Here is a 20,656-nt window from a genome sequence, read left to right on the forward strand (position 1 = left end):
ATTCTGATAAAAGATATCTACTATCATTACATATTTTATAGTGAGAATATTAGGAAATACAAGGTTTGTTTTTCCCTGAAATAGCAGTTCTCTAGGAAGCTTTGGATTACAGCTACAGTCTCTTGTACCTCTCTCCCCTTGCTCCAGTCCATTATCCAAACACCAATTTTGAACGATCATTTCCTTTAACAATTTATAATGTCAAAGGGAGATGAACTAGGCATGTCGCCCCAACGTTAAACCAACAGATGGACTATATGGATCACAGGATAGGTTTCCCAAATGGGCATCAGGTAGTCCAAGGACCAGATAGATCCAATGACAAAATAAAACAGGACCGTGTTTTATGCAACCAATATGTTCTGACTCTGTACGTAAGTTGAAAATCACACAAAATGGTGAATCCCATTATTTAACAAGTATTTCTTACATGAATATGCCTAGGCACTTTATGACTTCTCTTAGCCTTATCAGGGCCACCAGCATCATTACTCTTATACTTAGGGGGCTGTTATAAATAGATATTATTTAGTTTATATTTATTTTTTGTATTTTATTTATTTTAAAATTTTAAGCATTATTAAATAATAACATTAAATAAATAAATATTAAAAATAAACTATATTTATATATTATTATAAATAAACTATATTGTAAATAACTATTATTATACATAATAAATAGCATTAAGGAAATCAAGAGAAGCACTGCTCTGAAGAGGACAAGATTTATCACAAGTAAGAACTCTGGTCAAAGACTAACGCTGAAGCTAATGTTTGACGCAAAACAATGTAATGACTCACACCAAGGTGTCTCAGAACAAGAATGAGCATAATTGGGCTAACTGCTGGGAGTCTTTATACCATTTGAGAAAATGGTGCAGTTTTAATGAGTAATGAAGAAATTTTATTTTACGTATTTTTCTGCATTTATTTTTTTTTCAATAACCAATTGCATATACTTGAATTCACATGTGTTGAGTTCACATCCAGCAAGATCCTACTGTATGAAGTCACCCTGGAAATACATAAATGAAAGATGACAACAGACATGAATTAATTAGTACAAATCACAGTGTATATTAGTTGACGGACAGACGCAGGCAAATGAGACATTAAACTTACCTTCTCAAGCTCCTCCAGTAGCTCTCATTTATCTGTCATATGTCAAGAATCAGTGGTAAGGCGGATAACCTCCCTCTTACAATTTAGTAGGTGATCTCTGAGAGTTATGATGACTAAAAAAATTCATCACCTTGTAGTCGATCTAGGATGGAACCTCTCCAAATTTAACTGAGCCTATCATTATAAAACAGATGTTCTAAAATAAAATAAAATAGATATTCTGTTCACTCTCGAGTCCAGGATTATCCTAATTTTCACCCTGAAACTTAATGCCTTCTTCCAGAAACCTAAACCAGAAGCCCAAGATTCAATCTTAGTTCTTTCCTAGGACTTGGAGTGGGAAATTCTGAAGAACAGATTCCTTCTCTCCTTCTCTTCCCCTATATCTTCTGTGAGAGTGGGCAAGAATTTCATGATTCTTAGAGATTCTTTTCCCTACTTCTCTGCCACATTTTAGGTCTTCAGCAGAAAACTTAAGCACACTGTCTTTTGGTAGAGACGGTGGCATCCTCGCCTCCTCTGATTACCCATCAGCTTGGCTCAGTAGAAAGAGCTCTTGTCAAGTACATTTGTTTCTATCTACCTTGCAGCATTGTAAAGGCAGCAGGTGTTCGGTAAATGTTGTTGACTGACTGACTCCATCGTCAAGCATACATCTGTACTCTTGGGAAGGCCCTGTGCAATCTGTTCGGGGCATGGATGCATCTAACTCCGTGATTAGTGGAGCCAGGGATGACAACCATAATGGAAAGGGACTGCTGAAAATGCTCTGGTTGAATAAGCTGTTTTTGCACGACTGACGGATTTTTTAACCCCCTGTATAAAGTTGCTGTATAAATAGGAAGAGAGAATAAGGGCCGTGTCTCTTGTGCTTGTCTTAATTCCCCACAGTGCCATGAACAACCCTTGGCACAGCAGGCATCTGGTAGTGCCACTAACTAGCAGACAGATTTTAGGTACAAAGGCATCCCCTCTTTTTTATACGTAACCTTGATGCTCCGCTAATTGGAATCTTCCTAAGCACCCATTGAAGGGTGGGAAGCATCTATACACCAGATTTCCATATAAAGTAGAGAATTTATTAATTTTTTAATATTTAGGAAGACTGGCTTTCAGGATCAAATAAGCACATGAAATAGTAACATGTACCCTATGCAATTCTCAGTCCCCTTATTCTTGGCCGCGTTCTCCCTCCTTTCAAAGACCGAAAGAGCAAGGAAGCCAGGGGTGGTTGCTGGCTGGGTGTGGATTGTCAGATGGCAGAAAAGAGGGACCAGAAATGCTTTGGAGGGACAGGAACGGAAACATAACTAGTTTCCTTTCATTCTCTGTGGCTTTTTCCTTTTCCTCTCCAGGAAGTTTATGTCAATGGTCCATGCTCCAAAGTGAACCACAATGAGCTATCCTCATTCTTTATGTTTCATGGCAAGTACCATTATGGCAAGGGACATCATATTCCATTCCCCAGAGGGATAAAAACTGCAAAGAGGCCAATTCAGACTGTTAAAAATTGACTAATATTTGTTATCTTTCTCTTTGACCTCCCCTCCACACTGAAAACAAAAGAAAACAAAATCAGAACCTTGTAACAAATTTTTCTGATGCATGGAGAAAAGCTTCAAAGTACTTAGAACGATACAAAAATGGAGTTCCTTTTCCCTGGATCTTCAGACAAAGACTGGAGGACCATGTGTTAGAAATGTTATAGGGAGACTCATTCAGATATGGCTGGATTGGGGAGCCCCTCCATGTCAGTTTATTATCAACAATAGCAAATATCTGTCATTGTTCCTAAGATGTAGACAACTGGGTAATTAGAAAATCTTGAACCCTTGGATTTCATCTCCCAGAATCCTTTTCCTTTCATCCACGTAGCATCCTTATGTATTGTACATAAAAGTTTGCTGCTTGGTCTCTTCTCTCATGACTGTGGCTGGGTTAGCTCCCTATTTACTCTAGCTTTTTAATTTCAAGTTATTCTTAATAAATCTAATTAAATATAATACTTGGAGATATTGTATATAAATTTTAAGCTTACACAACTCATGTTTTATATAACTAAAATTAACAAGCATTAATTTCCAGAAAAAACAAAACCTTTGCAACAAATATGTTTTTGTTCTTTAGTTGTTTTTCAGTCTTCTCCATTTCTTCATGACACCATTTGAGTTTTCTTGGCAAAGATACTAGAGTGGTTTGCCATTTCCTCCTCCAGCATATTTGTCAGATGAAGCAACTGAGGCAAAGAGAGGGTTAAGCAACTTGCCCAGGGTCACATAGCTAGTAAGTGTCTGAAGCCAGAGTTGAGCTTAGAAAGATGAGTCTCCCTGACTTCAGGCATGGCACTCTATCCACTGGACTGCCCAGCTGCCCACAACAAATTTGTATGGTGAAGCAAAACAAATTGCTACACTGGGTATGTCCAGGAATGAATGTCTGCTTCTCGACAGACCAGATGCTGAAGGTGATGTGTCTACCTTCTGTTTGCAACTTTTATAATCCCTCTTCTTTCTCACAATTTCCAGAAACACATTGAAAACAGTGGGAAAATGTCAATTAAGGGAAGTTAACAAATTAACTAGAATATTGCTTGTCATAGTTTAATATCAACAATAATGTTGTTATAAAATATTTTGAAGATACCAAAGAAAGGAGGTATTACAGATTTTGCTCATCCTAGGCAACCCGTCACAGCCTTCTCAAGGGAAAGATTTTTTTTAAACCCTAATATCTTTTTATATATATCCTTCTGTATTAAATTTTTTTTTATTTGTTATAGGGCTAGGCAATGGGGGTTAAGTGACTTGCCCAGGGTCACACAGCTGGGAAGTGTCTGAGGTTGGATTTGAACCTAGGACCTCCTGTCTCTAGGCCTGGCTCTCAATCCACTGAGCCATCCAGCTGCCCCCTCAAGGGAAAGATTTTTGACAGTTCCCTCCTAAATACTAGACTGCACGTCAGCTCAGAGGGCATCTCTAAAAGGTGTTAAATACTTAATAGTATTTTGTATAGGGACCTCTGTTTATGGGATTGCAATGGGGGAGGGGGTTAATCGTTTCTAGAAAAGGTGCTAAACACTCATTAGCAGTTTTAATCTGCTTCAGGGCCATTTTCACAAGGAGAAGATGAAGATATTTACTAAACATGAGTAAATACTGTTTATTTTGGGAAATGCCAAGAAAATTACAGCAACTATAATCAATTAGCTACTTTTAGCTAGAATTAGCTAATTTTCAAGTAGAAAATTTGGAGGGTCCAGAAAAGGTGTGAGAGTCACAAAACTAGTGTCTGTGGGTAGATTTGAACTCATGTTAATGAGTCTTCCTAACTCCAGGTCCAACACCCTATCAGCTATTCCGCCTAATGCTCATACATTTGCCTGAAGGACACAGTGTTTTATTTTAGTTGTGCTGTCTAATGGGCATGAGGAACTTAATGACAGGCATTCTGTTAAAAAATAAGTTTTAAAAATAAATAATTTGCCAAAATGCAATTTTTTTTGAGGATTGGAGCAATAATATAAGGTAAAGCATTAGAATTTTAGAATACCAAGTTTCCTGAACAGAAAAAAAGTCTAATAGAGGCGAGGTGAGAAATGATGCTGGGTACCAACTATGCAGTTTTCTTAACTGCCACAGAGATTTAGATTGACATGAAAAATAGAAAGGATAAGAGAAGGATCATTGAGAAAGTGTTATAGACTCCTGGGCAAGAGTGAGAAAGAAATGAAAAATATTAATGCAGCTAAAATAGGCCCATTGAAAAGATGGGGCATTGATCACAAAGAAATGCATGTAACCTGGTATTGACTGGTCAGTATTACAAAGAAAGGAAGTAATTGTCCCTGAGCAGGTAGGGTTTACATGGCGGTGAGACTGCATTCATGGGGAAAACTTGAAGCAACTGGGCCCCTTCTCTGGAACAAAAGAAAATCATAGTGACCTAATCACAGCTTTTGTTGGAAATTGGTAGTAGAACAAAATATCTTCCCTGTCAAAAGGGAAAGTTACACAAAAGATAGCTTTTATTCTTTAAAAAGCTAAACTACTTCTTTGCTTCATATTGTTGTGCCTCTTTGCCCTCTTCCCTTCCTTCCCCCCCACTCCCCCTAATCCCCATAAAATCCCTACTGCCCTCTCCCACTTGATACCCTGGCAGTTCTGTAGGACAAATATTATGAGACAATGAAGTAGGTTCCTAGAAAGGTGTTGGATTTGGAATCAGAAGGCTCTGAAATTGAATGATGCTGAAGACACTAGTTATTTGACTCTGGGCATGCCCCTTCCCTTCTCTCATCCATCCTCAGCTTCCTCATCTATAAAATGGAATAATAATACCTACCTCACAGAGGTATTATGAGGCTCAAATGAGACAATGTGTACTTTCTGTTCACTCATCCTTCTCCCTAGCAATTTTTCAGCCAGACATTGAACAACCTTAATTCTCGGGTTTTTAAATTCCTCAACATCCTTTAATCCCATGCCCTCTGCCTCCAATCTACCACAACCACACACAGAAATATTCAAACTTAAATGCCTCGTGCCCAAACTGAATTTTTCCTGGTACCAAAATTCCTTGTTATGTCTCTGTATTCTAATGTTACAAAAAATTAATAAAACCTTGGGGAGAGTAGGAGGTAGGATACAGAGGCAAATAGATTTTCCAAGGCAAATGATTTACTTTTGTTGCTTAAGAAACAAATATTTTAATGGAATTTGGAATACCAGCTAGTCTAGTAAATAACAGATTATTACTCTTTCCACAGGGTGAAACATTAGTTAAGAATTTCTATTGAATATAATCCTGTATGATTTTCTCCTTCTCCTCTCAATCATAGAAAATCTCCCAAAGATAATGAAGGCTTTTGTCTAGTCCTTTTAACATTCTATGGGTACCAATATAGCCCTCATTATGTTGTCAGTCCACTTTTTTAAAAACAAAATAATAATAACAACTAGCATTTTTACAGTATTTTAGGGTTTACACAGCACTTTCCAAATATCTCATTTTGACCTCACAAATACCCTGTAAATTAGGTACTATTTTTGTCCCCATTTTACAGATGAGGAAACTGAGGCTCGAGAGATTAAGTGACTTGCCTAGGGTTACACAGCCAGTAAGTTTCTGAAGCTGGATTTGTGCTGATGTCATCCAGACTCTAGTCACATATATTCCCTCAATGATCTCTTTTATACTACCTTTGTACACAAGAAGTTTTTGGTCATCTGCTGCACCTAGAGTCACTTTCCACTTGTGTTACCAACCTATACTATTGGAGGTAGTATTTACAAATTATGAGATCACAAATCTTCCCACTAAAGTATTGCATAACAGTGAAGTGATATCATGGCATGAGATTTCATATGATCATAGATTAAAAGTTAGAAGGGAAACAAGAGACCAGTAAGTCCGACATCTTTATTTTTCTAATGAAAAAATTGAAACCCACAGAAGGTAAGTGGCTTACCCAGGATTACACAGTAAAAAATGCATAAGGCAGATTTTGAACCCAAGTTTTCTGTACTAGCCACTCCACCAGGCTGACTTTATTCATTGGAGGAGATATCAGAATTCCTGTATTCTAGCTGCAGCTATCTTGGGCAGATTATTTCACATCTCTGAACCTTCATTTCCTCTTCTGAAAAATGAGGGAGTGCTGCTGAGTGACCACTGGTATTTTGTTTTGCTTTGTTGTCCTAGCTTTGAAATTCTGGAGATGATAAATTAAACCTCAGTAATTTGGTTTTAATGCAAAGAAGTCCAGGCTGTTGTAAAGGCAACTTGGGGTAGGAGATAAAAAAAATGGGTCTTATTGCTTACCATCTCACTGAAGGGGAAGGGGGAAAAAGAGGGTGAGAATTTGAGACGCAAAACATTTTTTAAAAGGTTAAAAATTATCTTTACACTAATTGGGGAAAAATCAAATTAAATGAAAGATATCCAAAAAAGAAGAAAAGAAAGTAGGTTTTAGAGTCAGTCTACCCCCAATACACATCAGCTTTCTGACCTTTAGACAAGTTTCTAGTCCCTGGGTATCCAATGGCAGCTCTCTACTCCAAATGGCAGGATAGGGGCTGACTTGCATGAGCTGAGGGAATTTCCTCACTTGCATTCCTTATGGCATTGAAATCACTGGTCCAATATCCCTCTTAACCTCTCTCCCAAGATTTAGGATTTAATATTTTTAAATACATAAAGGAATTATGAACAATTAGAATAATTCTAATTAGCATATCAATTATTGGTATGCAGAAAGGCACTTTAAAAGAGTTTATCCTCTTTGGCAGTTTAAACATTACCCAGAAAACTTCTTTGTCCTCTTAATTTGTTAATCAAATACTTCCTTTATCGAGGTGGGTGGAAACTTCACCCCACAGCCTCTTCATAACTGTAGGGAAGTGAAGAATTGCTAGGGTCCAAATTCCTGGATTGCTCTAAACCAGTGATGGAGTGGTCCCACTCCCACCCCATCCTCAGACTGAGTGTTTTACCCACCCTCCCCCCCAGAGACCTTGTGCCATGATAAGGTCTGGCTACACAAGTACAAGCAGGACAGTTCCTGTCTCCAAGAAGCCTACATTCTAATAAAAGAAGACAATGAAAGAAGGGGAGGAGTTAGATTCAGCAAAATCACAAAAAAGTGAATGGAGTCATAAAGCAGTTGATTGGCTCTACTTTTCAGTAAGAGTAGTATGGGTTTATTACAATTCCCACATTTGGAAGAGGGAGGTGGTTGAGAGTGTAGAGTGGGTCGTATGGCAAGAAATTAGCTAGAATGTAGTAGTAGTGTTGTGGGTCTAAATTAGTCTATTTATGGTGAGTGCTTACCAATAAAAAATCAAGAGTCAGGGTGGGTATGCCTGGCTAATAGAGAAGAATGGCACATAGGAATGACACAGAAAGATGGTCCTAAAATGTCAGAAGTAGCATGGCAACTTTGGGCTAGATGAACTATGCTAAAGGAGCAATAAACTAGGGTCCAGAAGATCTAGGAGTCTTGGACTAGAAAATCTCTGAACCTCTCAGATCCTCAGGCTCCTAACCTGTAAAATACAGATTTGGGGACCAGATGATCCCTAAATCTCCTTCCAACCATGATCCTACAAAAAATGTATGCCATTAGGACCAAAGGTTGCAAGAACAAGATCCTTCCAGAGTACTAACTTCATAGAAAATATAGAATCCATGTAGTCATGTGGGTAAAAATGAGAATAAGAGGGGTAACTACGTAGCACAGTGGAAAGAGCACCAGGTCTGGAATCAGGAGGACCTCAATTCATATCTGGCTTCAGATTCTTTCCAGCTATATGACCTTGGGCGAGTCACTTAACCCCAATTGTCTAACTGTTGCCACTCTTCTATCAGAATTTAGACTAAGACAGAAGGTAAATGAGAGAGGTGGGAAGGGGGAGAGAGAGAGAGAAATAAAGATAGAGGAGAAAGAGGGAGGAAGTTAGGGATATTGGGAGAGGACAATGGTTAGAAGGTGTTTTGATATTAGGTATGGAATTTAGATTTGATAGATGAGTGGCTTGAAGTGCTCTCTAAGGGACTTTTCTAACTCTCTATATGGTCTTATGATTGGTGATGTTTAGGAGTAGAAATTTCCAAATCTACCAAGTTGTGATATTAATATATTAAGTTGTGATTGCTGATGGGCATTCAGAGGCAACTGTACTATAGACATCTAGACATAGAATAAAAGCCCAGGAACGGAAATGAGTATTTCTCCTATGACATTTCTGGAAAGAGTTTCTTCAACCCCCATAAACCCCATTTCAAATATTTTCTTATCCTCCCTCCCCCTCAACAGGAGTTCCTGATATATGGCATAATAATTATGGCTCAGAGAAATGACTATTTTACCTACTGAGTGATTAATATGAAATTAGTTACTTGAAGATTCACTGGTGCAGAGATGATCAAGGGGGAATTTGCTTTTGTTTAAAAAGGAAGGCTACATGGTAAAATAATATTTGGCATGTACAAAGTATACCTTTCATGTGAGGATCTCAAAATACTTAGCAATCACACTCTAGACACACTTAATTAAAGAAAAAACCTAAACAAAAAATATCTAATGAAATAACAGATTTGTTGGACTAGATATTAGCTCTACATTTCTGTTTTTTTTTAAATGAAGCTTAGTGTTTTCCTCTTGCATTAATTCGTAACTCTAACCCCATGTGGGATGTGTGAAATATTCATCTTTATGCTGAATGATTTCTCTTAAAGGCACCCTGTATAAGAAGGATAGCAACCACACAGAAGAATCTTTTACCCCCCCTTACCTTATTGATGTTTTTAGCTTTATTTGCAATGGAAATCCATCCCTATCATCTTAGTGCAGCAAGTGTTCACTGACAGTGGAATCTGCATTGTCCCTGGAAAGATGGTTTTGTTACAGAAATAGAGCAAGTTAGCATCTTTATAAAAATTATTCAAAACAAAATATCTATGAAGCCACAACTAACATGCATTGAAAAAGGACAGCAGGATCCCTCTACTAAGGCCCTGCTGTGTAATCTTTCTTTCATCTTAATTCAAAATCCCTTGGAGAATGGAGTTATCTTTCACATATTTTCTTCCACTCACTAATTACTTACTTGTAGGGTTCATAGTTTGCAAAAGAGAAAGGCAATAATTGCTACTGGTAGTTTTCATTTGTGTTGAGTAGAGATGCTGGCTTAGCCTTACACCCATATCTTTTTTTATTCCCTTTCCCATCCTTACATACTTGGGGTGGAGGAGGGGAAAAATCTGGTTCTTCTCTCAGGCAAAGAAGTACCTTGAAAGCTAGGAGGTCTAAAGTGCTCCACAACTTTTACAGAAGATTTGATGTTTTTCAAAGGAAATTCAATTCTGATATACAAAAAAAATTGCCTTTTGGTTTGTGAAAGAGGAAAGAGGACAGCATTGCAATTTCACAGACCAGAAGCAAAGTGCACCTTCAAAATAAATGTTTAAAAAACAAATGGAAAAAACTCATCTTTAACCAATTCCCTGAACGTATCTTTGAACTGAATCCTTGGGGCCTGCAAAAGTCTTGTACTCACTGACTCTGTGGTTTCAAGGTCTGTCATCTCTTTACACTTTTCCTCTATGATGCATTCCACTTTCTCTCTCTGTCCTCCTCTTCCACTAGAATTAAAATCATCATGCTTTTTGTCTTCTTTACAAAAAATACTTTACTCATGCAAAAATGAATACCTTACTCTGCTTTCATCTTGATACTGCTCACCTCAAACTATCAACAACATCAATGTCATCCAATACTATGCTACAGAATTTTTCTATTTTACCAAATCACCAAAAATTTAAGAGATCTACTATTTGCTGGATGAAGTTTTAAGTCCTAAAGCTGCAAATGGATTTGAAATTCACCTAATTTTTTTTCTCTTTCCTTATTCCCAATAGATTATACAATGGCACCGATTAGCAGCAGCATTTTGAAATACCACTTAAGGCTTTATCACAGTGGAGTCCTGCCAGTAATAGTCTTTAATTCACTTATATGTGCCAATTCATCTCTGTCAGGATCCTATTAATTTCCTCCCTGTTTTACTCTGTCCCTAGCCCCTATATAATGAGGCACCATGCTCCCCATTTATGGAACCAAAAAAATTAAAATCTCTTGTAAATGACTTCTGATCTACTGCTTTTAGTGACCAGGCTGCCTCCCCACTTCCTTTTCATGTTTAATTCATTCTTTGCAAGCTCATTTCTCTAGAAGCCTACAGGAAGATCAAGCCGACAAATGGAGAACTCATAGGAAAAGTGTGGGAATTCAGGTTAACTGTTTAACTGTTTTAACCTTTGGTCCTGCATTGAGGAATACTTTCCAGACTATCACACTCAAGGCACACTCTTTACACAAACGTAGTCAACATTGACTGAATGAACATTAATGAAAACCAAACTCTTAATGTTCAATAATCCCTTATCAGTAGGCAAGATGTCAAATACCCATAATATTGTCATAGTGGGCAGCTAAGGAGTAAATGTATAGTTAGAGAATTTTGTACATTGGACTTCATCTCCCAGAATTCTTTCCTCATCCCAAAAGTCCTTTCCCCTTTTCATTTACATGTGTCTACATTATTGTTTATATAGTTCTGTAACTCCTCCCCCTCTCTTTCTTTTCTCCCAACCAGGGCTTGGTTAGCTGGCTTTTTTTAACTTTAGTTATTATTAATAAGCTTTATAAAATAGAATACTTAGTTATTGTATATTAATTTTAATCTTTACATACCATAGATAGATAGATGGACCTGGAGTCAAGGAGATCTGAATTCAAATCTTGCCTTGGACACTACCTATGTGACCCAACCAACTCATTTAATCATTTTCTGCTTCAGTTTCCTTATATGTAAAATGGAGATAATAATAGCAATTATCTTCCAAGGTTGTTTTGAGGACAAGATGATATAATCTGTGTAAAGCACTTTCCAAACCTTAAAATACAATGTAAATGCTAAATAATGTTATCACTCTTATAAACCTAAACACTCCATAGCAATGCCAGAGCAGGACTATTAAATGAATCCTTTGGGTTATACCCTGGACATTTCTGTTGATGATGATCTAGAATAAAAAGAAAGATAACAACTGAAGAAGTGAAGAGTGAGGTCTCATCTCACGCACAGAACTCTATCTGGCCTGCAACCTCAGAGACACCTTCTTAAAGTTCTTATCTTAATCAATACCTAATCAATATATTCCTATTCCATTTCTACAAGAGGGATTAGTATATGTTTTGGGTGATACTTTTCTGTGCTATTATGGAATTGTTATTGCTATGTTAATCTCACCCCTCTGTTCACTTTGCATTTTTCAGAATTGGAGCAAAACACCAGGAGCTGCGAGAAAAACAGGCAAGAGGGCTTATTGATTATTCCACTGGCCTCATAGGAACCCTTCATGATATGGATGATGATGAAATGGATCCTAATTATGCCCGAGTGAACCATTTCCGGGATACTTACGTACCAGCCGGTGTCTACAGGTCATCATCACCACCGAGGATAGGGACATTGGGCTACCTACGGGATGGACCTCCACTGTCTCTAGAGAAGGATCCCTTGGAGGGGCTTTATGCAAAGATCAACAAGCCCTACCATCCTCAGACTCTTGCTGACAGGTAATGAAATCGAGTGGAAGTTGAAAGTTGTTCTAAATCAACAGGGTCACAGATAAGCTGTCTGATGTCGAATGAGAGCAAAAATTGCACCTCCTGATGTCGAATTCTTAAAAAGAAAACAAAAATAAAGCCCTTTAGTCTCTTGAAAGTGATATTCAGCGGCTACTTTAGACAAGGGCTATGTTTTGACTTAACTTGAAGCTGTCAACTATCCAAAAATACAGCTAACAAATAATAGTAATAAGGCACACTGAACAGACAATAGATGAATTCAGAGAGCAAAGTCCCTGTTGCAAAGAGCTGACAATTTATGCAAGAATATTATGACAGAGCTGATAATGACGAACGTTCAAAGAGCATTGGGTTTTTTTTCCTCTCAAGAGCCTTACAGTGAAGAGCTTAGACTGAGAGAAGGTGGTATGAAATCTAGAGTAGGCAAATTAAATACAATGAGTGATGAAATGGAAAGCCATTCATTGCAAAGAAGGGAAAGTGAGAAGGGATATTATTAAACCTTCTAAAGTAGTGTAACTGTGGGGAATCTGAGGGCAGTGAGTAAGGGAACTTTGGAAACAAACAAACAAAAAATCTACATTTCACCCACAGTAAGAACCATACCTGAACAGCTATGCATGAATATTTGAAGATGTAAAAGCAGATAATCTTAGTCATAGAAAAGGGTGATGTAACCAAAGATCATTTCCCTTTAGGAATCTAAAGATGTTGAAATAAGAGTGTCATTCTGTGTGCTTGACAGAGAGGAAAATAATGAAATTCATTGTAGTGTGGAGGGCTGATCCGAAAAAATATTAATCATTCCACATTGTAGGTGGGGCTTCTGAATTTCACATACGCACCAAAGGGGTTGACAATCCTTCCTTCCATTTTGTTTTGGTACATTCCAGTGCAAGCTAGGAAGAGAAAAGCAGGGAGAGTGGTAGCCCCAAGGAGCAAGCTCTTACTTGAGAGCAAAAAAACCTTGTTTTCCAGATTTCTTTTGGTCCTGACAACCACCCAGTGCCCATTAGTAACCAGCTTTTGGGTGATAGCATGATATATTGCATATGTTTACAGTTTACATTTCCCCAGCTGTGTGATATTATGCACTTTCAATTAGGTTGGGGAGAGGAAAGGAAATCATGGCATTTTTATGCAGACTGTAAAGTGTAGCTTCACAAGACTGATTACCTTTCAGAGCCTTTCCAATAACCAAGTGGGAAGGAAGGAGCAATTTTTAATCCTTACTGTCAAGTTTCCAGGTTGATAGTATTAAAGAAAGATGGTCAAGTTTTTCTTTGAGGTAAAAAGAAAATATAAATTCCTGTGACTCAGTGATACAGTCATTAAAACTAGGCTGCTAATTCATTGCCACCCCTTGAATCAACTGTTAAGAGAAAACCATTTTTATTCTCAAGCCATAATAACAATGGATATTATATAAATACTGGATATGAGAAGGTCTGGGCAGGCCTGTGGTCATGAGAATCCATCCTAAACACAAAGAGGACATTCTCCAACCAAAGTCCCCAACCAGTTCTGATCCTGCCAGAGAGCCCAGCAAAGCCACTTAGCTATCAGGCCTTCCATAATTGCTTTTCATATTCCTCATGAATCAGGAACTTCTCCTGAAGTTTCTTGAAAGTAATTTTAATTTTGTCGTTATTGTCGAATTTGTGAGTTGATGCAGAAACTCATCTTCTTCAACCCCATTATTCTCCTAATGAAGCAAACCACAGATTCAAAGAATCATAATTGCAGGTGATCCAAAAAGCATGTTAATCATAGAAGCATAGTGGATGTCGGTGGGCTTTAGCTTATTTCTAATGAAAATTTGCTTAGGGAAGTAATATTAAAGACATCATCAGTGAAAGATACAATCAGAAAAGGAGGTAGGCGGGTTATGAATTTGTGCTGGTACTCACAAGGTGCTCCGAGATGGAGGTGAAGGCCTCCATCACCCCAGGTACTTCTTCTGTGGAGGATTTATGGAAGGACACCGACAAGAATGACAAAGAATAAGAAAATGAATGACTTCCAAGGTACACCCATAGAGGAAGGAGACACAGCCATAAGTTTCTTTTTGTTTATTTTGTTGCCTGTTATTGATGGGGTTTGCTTTTTTATTACAAACATTTCCAGATTACCCCTACTCTTGGAGAGATCTCTTGTAACAAAGTAAAACAATAAAACCAACAGTAGCAATCTCCTCTCAAAGTGCTTCACACTTCTGGTGTAAGCCCCAAATTCTACTTTTAACCTTTTTTTCCAAATGAAGAGAAATCTATTTTCTCTCCCTTCCATCTCCCACTCCATTGGGAAAGAAAAAAGAAAAGAAAATTGCTTTTAACAGATATGCATAGTCAAGCAAAACAAATTCAGTTTTGTCTGGGTAAAAAAAAATATCTCTGTCTCATTTTGCACCTTAAATCTATCTCCTCCCTGTCAGGAGGTAAATAGTATGTTTCATCATCGATCCTCTGGTATCATGGATGGTCATTGTATTGATCATAGTTCTTACAGCTTACAAAGTGGTTTTGTCTTTGTACAGTTGTCATTGTTATCGTATAAGTTGTTCTGGTTATTTTATTCTTCATTAGTTTATAAAAAGTCCTTAAAATTGTCCATCTTTATACTATTGACATTATGCTATAAATTGGTCTTCTGATTCTGCTTACTTCCCTCTACATCAATACATATTAGGTCATTCTGTGTCTCTTTAAAATTATCTATTCCCTCATTTCTTATACCACAATACTGTTCTGCTACATTCATATACCTATTCAGCCAATTCTTCAGTTGATAGGCATCCTTTTTAGCTGGCAGTTCCTTCTGACACCACAAAAAGAGCTGCTATAGATTTTGGGGTATGTGTAAATGTAGAAACTCCTTTGATCTTTTATGCGTACAGGTCCTTCCAGCAGTTGTGTAGCTGGGTCAAGGAGTCCATCAGAGTTTTGAAAACCTATCTTAATTAGCATCCACTCAAGACATATATATTTTAAATGCATCCTGTCCAACGCAGATTACCTAATTGTCTTGGCTTCCATTATTTTAAAAAACTAGAGCTAAAATCACTTTAGCTATAAGTTAAAATTACCTTACACAGTGATAAAGGGTTCATGGATTTCAGAGCTAGATTTAAAGCAGTCTGACCCCCTTCTCATGTCACAAATGGGGGAACTGAGGTCTCTAGAAGCTATGTCTTGGCCACAATCACAAGTTCGAAGATTCCCCAAATTTTAATTATAATTACACTTAAACTCTGACTTGGCTTTGCTTGGATCTTTATCATTTATTTTTAAATATCATTTGGTATTCACTCTTGCTCTGTAAGTCTCTCAATGGCATTTAGCCAAAAAGCAATAAAATTGTGACTTGGCTTGGCCATGACTGAATGAATATAAAAAGGGTGAGTCAGCGAAAAGGATACACACAGGAGTAATTGGAGACAAGGCGGATACCAGAAGGTAGCTGCTAGTAAGAGTACAGAGCTTCTGGGACTTTCCTCAACAGGCTCCAAGCTCCATAAAGGACAGAATGGAAGCCCAGAGGCAAGGAGTTCTGAGCCCACTCTTACCATGTATGTGCTACGTGACTCGAGGCAGTCTTTTACTTTGTCCACAAAGTGAAGCAAGTTAAAATCCCTATTATTCTGAAGTTGGTATACCAAGGTGTTTCTCATATAGATTAAATTAATCAAAAAGGCATTAAGTCTAGAGCAGCTATGTGGCTCAGAGGATAGAGCGCCAAGGCTAGAAATTGGACTGTCCTGGGTTCAAATATGACCTCAGACAGTTTCTAGCTCTGTGACCCTGGGCAAGTCATTTAACCAACATTGCCTTGCCCTTATTGCCCTCCTGCCTTAGAACTTATACATAGTGTCAATTCTAAGTAAGAATTTTGTGTGTGTGTTTTTTTAAAAAAAGGTAATACAAGGATATGATTGGGGATGTTGACTCTAAATGATCACTCTATTACAAATATTAATAATATGGAAATAGGTTTTGAACAATGATACATGTAAAACCCAGGTGAATTGCTTGTTGGCTCTGGGACTGGGGGAGGAAGAGGGGAGGGAAAAAACATGAATCATGTAACCATGGAAAAATATCCTAATTTAATTAAATAATACAATTTTAAAAAGGTAATTAAATTAAAAAGTTGACCCACACTCAGATCAAGTGACTCATCCATTATAATGCAGTTTGGTCTTAAATGGATTTGCATATAATAACACAGGTCAAATTCATTTTAAATCAGCAAACATTTACTAAACACCTACTATGTACAAGGACACAGCAGTGAGGTGGCACAATACATAGTGTCAGCTCTGAAGTCAAAATGACCTGAGTTCAAATCCAACCTTATATTCTTACTAGCTGTGTGTCCCTGGGCAAATCACTTAATCTTGTTTGCTTCCGTTTCCTCAATTGTAAAATGAGCTGGAGGAGGAAATAGGGGGAAAAAAATTCTAAGAACCCCTGCCTGTATTAAGAGACTATTTTTTTCTCCATTTACCTAGCTGTGGATGTTAATTATGCCATTTAGAGCAACATAAAATAAATCTAATCATTCTTCCATATGACAACCTCATTAATATTTAAATAAATATTCCTTAAAAAAACTAACTAAATAAATTTTAGAGATTAAAAATAATACATATCATATCAATTCCATTTAATTAATATTTTTTGATTTTAATATTAGACTCTGGAAATACAGAGACAAAAATACTGCAGTGTCTTCCCTCAAGGAGCTTATGATCTACTAGAGAGAATACAATATGCCTATAAATGAAGCAAATATAAGATAATTAGAGAAGAGAGAGCATTCACTATTGTGGAAAGGAAAAAAGGGCTTGGCACCAGCACTATGGTCACAGAGAGGAAAGGACGGAAACCTCTGAGAAGCTTCAAACCCAGGAGGCTTTGACCTCCCCAAGACAAGCTCAGGATGAGGAGTCAACAGTCAGCTCCTGTCTGGATAAGCTTCAATCCTGAATGAAAGGAGCCCTCTGCTTGGTTCTTCTGACTGACTCAGGGCCACAGCTTTTCCACTGCATCCTCAACTCTGCTGCCAACTTCTGCCTCCTCTTTCTTATCCATTAGCTCAAAAACTTGCTATCCCTGGTAAATGAACCCATATTCCAAATTGCTGATTGATGTGTCTCCTCACTGAGTAAAGATGGCTTAGCCACACATTTTAATCCTGCTACTCAGCTTGAGAAATCCTACCTATTAGAGAACAGGTAAGTGGCTCAGTGGATAGAGAGCCAGGAGGTCCTGGGTTCAAATCTTATCTTCAGACACTTCCTACCTGTGTGATCCTGGGCAAGTTGCTTTGGCCCCAATTCCCTATCCCTTATGGAACCAATACATTGTATCATCTAAGACAGAAGGTAAGGGTTAAAAAAAAAATCCTACCTAGTGCCAGGGATGATCCTTCCCAATCCAAGCAGATTTCATTCTTGGTCCCAATCAGGAGCATAATTAAGAAGTATAATATACTTAGAAGTGTACACGTGGAGATTGTTTAGAGAATTTTCTTTTTACCACATAGAAAAAAAGAATTTTAAAAAAATCTGGGGGGTAACGGAGAGAATTGAAACAGCAACCATAAGTGTGAAGGAAGGCTTCATGGAAGAGATAAAGAGATCTGAGCTGAGAGGCAGAGGTGAAAGAGAATGGGTTCTAAGCATGGGAGATAAATTAGGTGAATACATGGAGATGGGAGATAAAATTGACTTTGGGAAACTGCTAATAGTCCAGTTGGTCAGGAACCCAGAACACTTGAATGGGAGTAACATAAGAGAAGACTAGAAAGGTAGATCTGAACTTGAATATGAAGAGCCTTAAATGCCAAGCTGAATAATTTTTCTTTTATTTTAGGGGCAATAGGGAGCCACTGAAGGTTTTGAGGGGGATGCAGGAATGAAATCTAAGCAGCAATCACATTATGCTGCTCTTCAGTTATCCAGGATAAATTACTTTGCCTCTCATCATGTGTGTTTGTGAAATTCAGGAAGCTAACATGCATTTACTCAGAAAGAAAACAGTGAATCAAACAGTGATCTCTACTCACATGACCATGCAGTCCAGTCCGTGTCCAGTTAGCTCAACTGATTAAAGGATGGCTCTGATGAAACAATGTCATAGGATTATCCCATATGGACACTTTAGAACTCACTTATTCTAGAACCACTTCTAACCTCAGCCAGTCTTCTAACAAATATATTGTGCTGATTATAAAAACAACTACAAAAGTATTGATCAATGTAAAACAATGAAAAAAACTAAAATAACACCTAGCATTTGTATAGCATTTTGTTTTACAAAGTTGTGTTTTCTCTTCCCTTCAAACATATTATTTCATTTGATCTTCACAACTATTAGGAAGGTGCTATTATTAGATTAGATTAGATTTTTTGTAAGTTTTTATTTCATTATTTTTTTTTACCAATTACATGTATTAACAAATTTCTACATAAGTTTTCTAAAATTATATGATTGATCTTGAATCCTCTCACTTCCCTTTCCCCTCCTAGTACTGGCAAGTGATTCGGTTTGGTTTATAGATTAATTATCATGCCAAACATATTTCTATATTGTTCATTTTAAGTGAATAATCACATAAAAACAAAACCCCCAAACATATACCTAACTAAACAATTGAAAAATCATATGCTTTCATTTGCATTCCTACTCCAACAGTTCTTTCTCTAGAGGTAGATAGCATTCTTTGCCATAAGTCCCTCAGAATTGTCCTGGATCATTGTACTGCTGAGAGTAACTAAGTCTATCACAGTTGATCATTCCACAGTATTGCCGTTACTTTATACAATGTTCTCCTGGTTCTGCTCATTTCACTCTGCATCAATTCATGTAGTTCTTTCCAGTCCTTTCTGAAATCGTCCTTTTCATCATTACTTATAGCACAATAGTATTCCATCACCATCATATATCACAATTTGTTCAGCCATTCCCCAATTGAGAGACGTCCCTTCAATTTCCAATTCTTTGCTACCACAAAAAGAGCAGCTATATATTGTACAAGTAGGTCCTTTCCCTTTTTTTTTTAATCTCTTTGGGATACAGAACTGGCAGTAGTATTATTGCTGGATCAAAGGGAATGCATTCTTTTATAGCCCTTTGGGCATAATTCCAAATTGCCCTCCAGAATGATTGGATCAGTACACAATTCCACCAACAATGTATTAGTGTCCAAATTTTGCCATATCTCCTTTACCACTTATCACTTTACTATCATATTGGTCAATCTGATAGGTGTGAGGTGGTACCTTAGAGTTGTTTTAATGTGAATTTCTCTAATCATTTGGGACATAAAACATTTTTTTCATGTGATTATTGGTAGCTCTGATTTCTTCATCTGAAATAAATTAGATATTATTATCCTCATTTTACAGTTGAGGAAATGGCAGTAGGGAGAGGTTAAGTGACTTGCCCAGGATCACACAGCTGGTAATTAATTTTAATATTGACTTGTATAGAGCTAGAACCTCCTGACTCCAACACTCTATCCACCTAGCCAATTCATTACATTTCAGAATAGGTTCCCAACTACTGATGTTTTGGTAACATTATGTATGAAATAAATGTTACTGTGCATAGGAATCTACTTTTGTCAACTTTATTTTATATATAACAATTTATAATTAGATGACGTAAAACTTGCTTCCCAAAGGCTAACAAAATTTGCTACCATATTTTCCAAGAATTTAAGACATGGTTAGAGGATGTTGATCAAGTAGGTAAATTGAAAGGTAAAATGGAAGAGTTTCCAGGAATGTCAGACTACTTGTTTCTACCCCCTCCCCCCACTAAAAAAATAAAGTACACTAAAATACAAAAGATGTAAACAAACTCTGCAAATTACTAGACAAGCAAATATCCAAGTTCCATTTTGGGATTAGTCATCTAATCTTGGTTTAGAGAACTTTTTTAGCTCAGAGATAAAATGTTTCATTCTGACTAAGTTCTAATAAGATCCTCTGACTATAGAAACTGGAAACCATTCATTTTCCAGAAGTTTTTAGAAACCCTGAAAATTAATGGTCAAGGAAATCCTAGGGTAAAGGTGCTGAGGGAAAGCAGAAGTGTTAAAAGGAAAGCTTTGGGATGAGGTGTTAATCATATAGGAAAAGCCAGGTGTGAATACCACCTTCTGTTCTTGAGGGAAAACAGAATCATTGATATTTCTTCACCCAAAGAAATTTTGTTCGTTTTCAAGGTTAAACACTTCATTTAGCAGTAGATCAGTCATATAATCTAGCATACTGGGTTCTGTGTTCAGCACAATCCCTTTCCCCTTTAGACTCTTCTCTCCAGCTTTCTCCCTTGAGTTCTCCCATCCTTTCTCTTTTCCTCTCCTTCCC

At 37.3% G+C, this 20,656-nt stretch overlaps 1 protein-coding gene across 1 annotated transcript in view; it reads left to right on the forward strand.

Annotated features, from left to right (window-relative positions):
- Positions 1-20,656, forward strand: part of PARD3B (par-3 family cell polarity regulator beta) — a 1,311,536-nt gene that overhangs the window by 1,111,078 nt on the left and 179,802 nt on the right. The window contains exon 19 of the mRNA XM_044669413.1: positions 11,962-12,264. Within this exon, the coding sequence (XP_044525348.1) occupies positions 11,962-12,264 (303 nt within the window). The remainder of the gene's footprint in view (positions 1-11,961; positions 12,265-20,656) is intronic.

Source organism: Gracilinanus agilis, chromosome 3, assembly GCF_016433145.1.
Source record: "Gracilinanus agilis isolate LMUSP501 chromosome 3, AgileGrace, whole genome shotgun sequence".
Lineage (NCBI taxonomy): Eukaryota > Metazoa > Chordata > Mammalia > Didelphimorphia > Didelphidae > Gracilinanus > Gracilinanus agilis.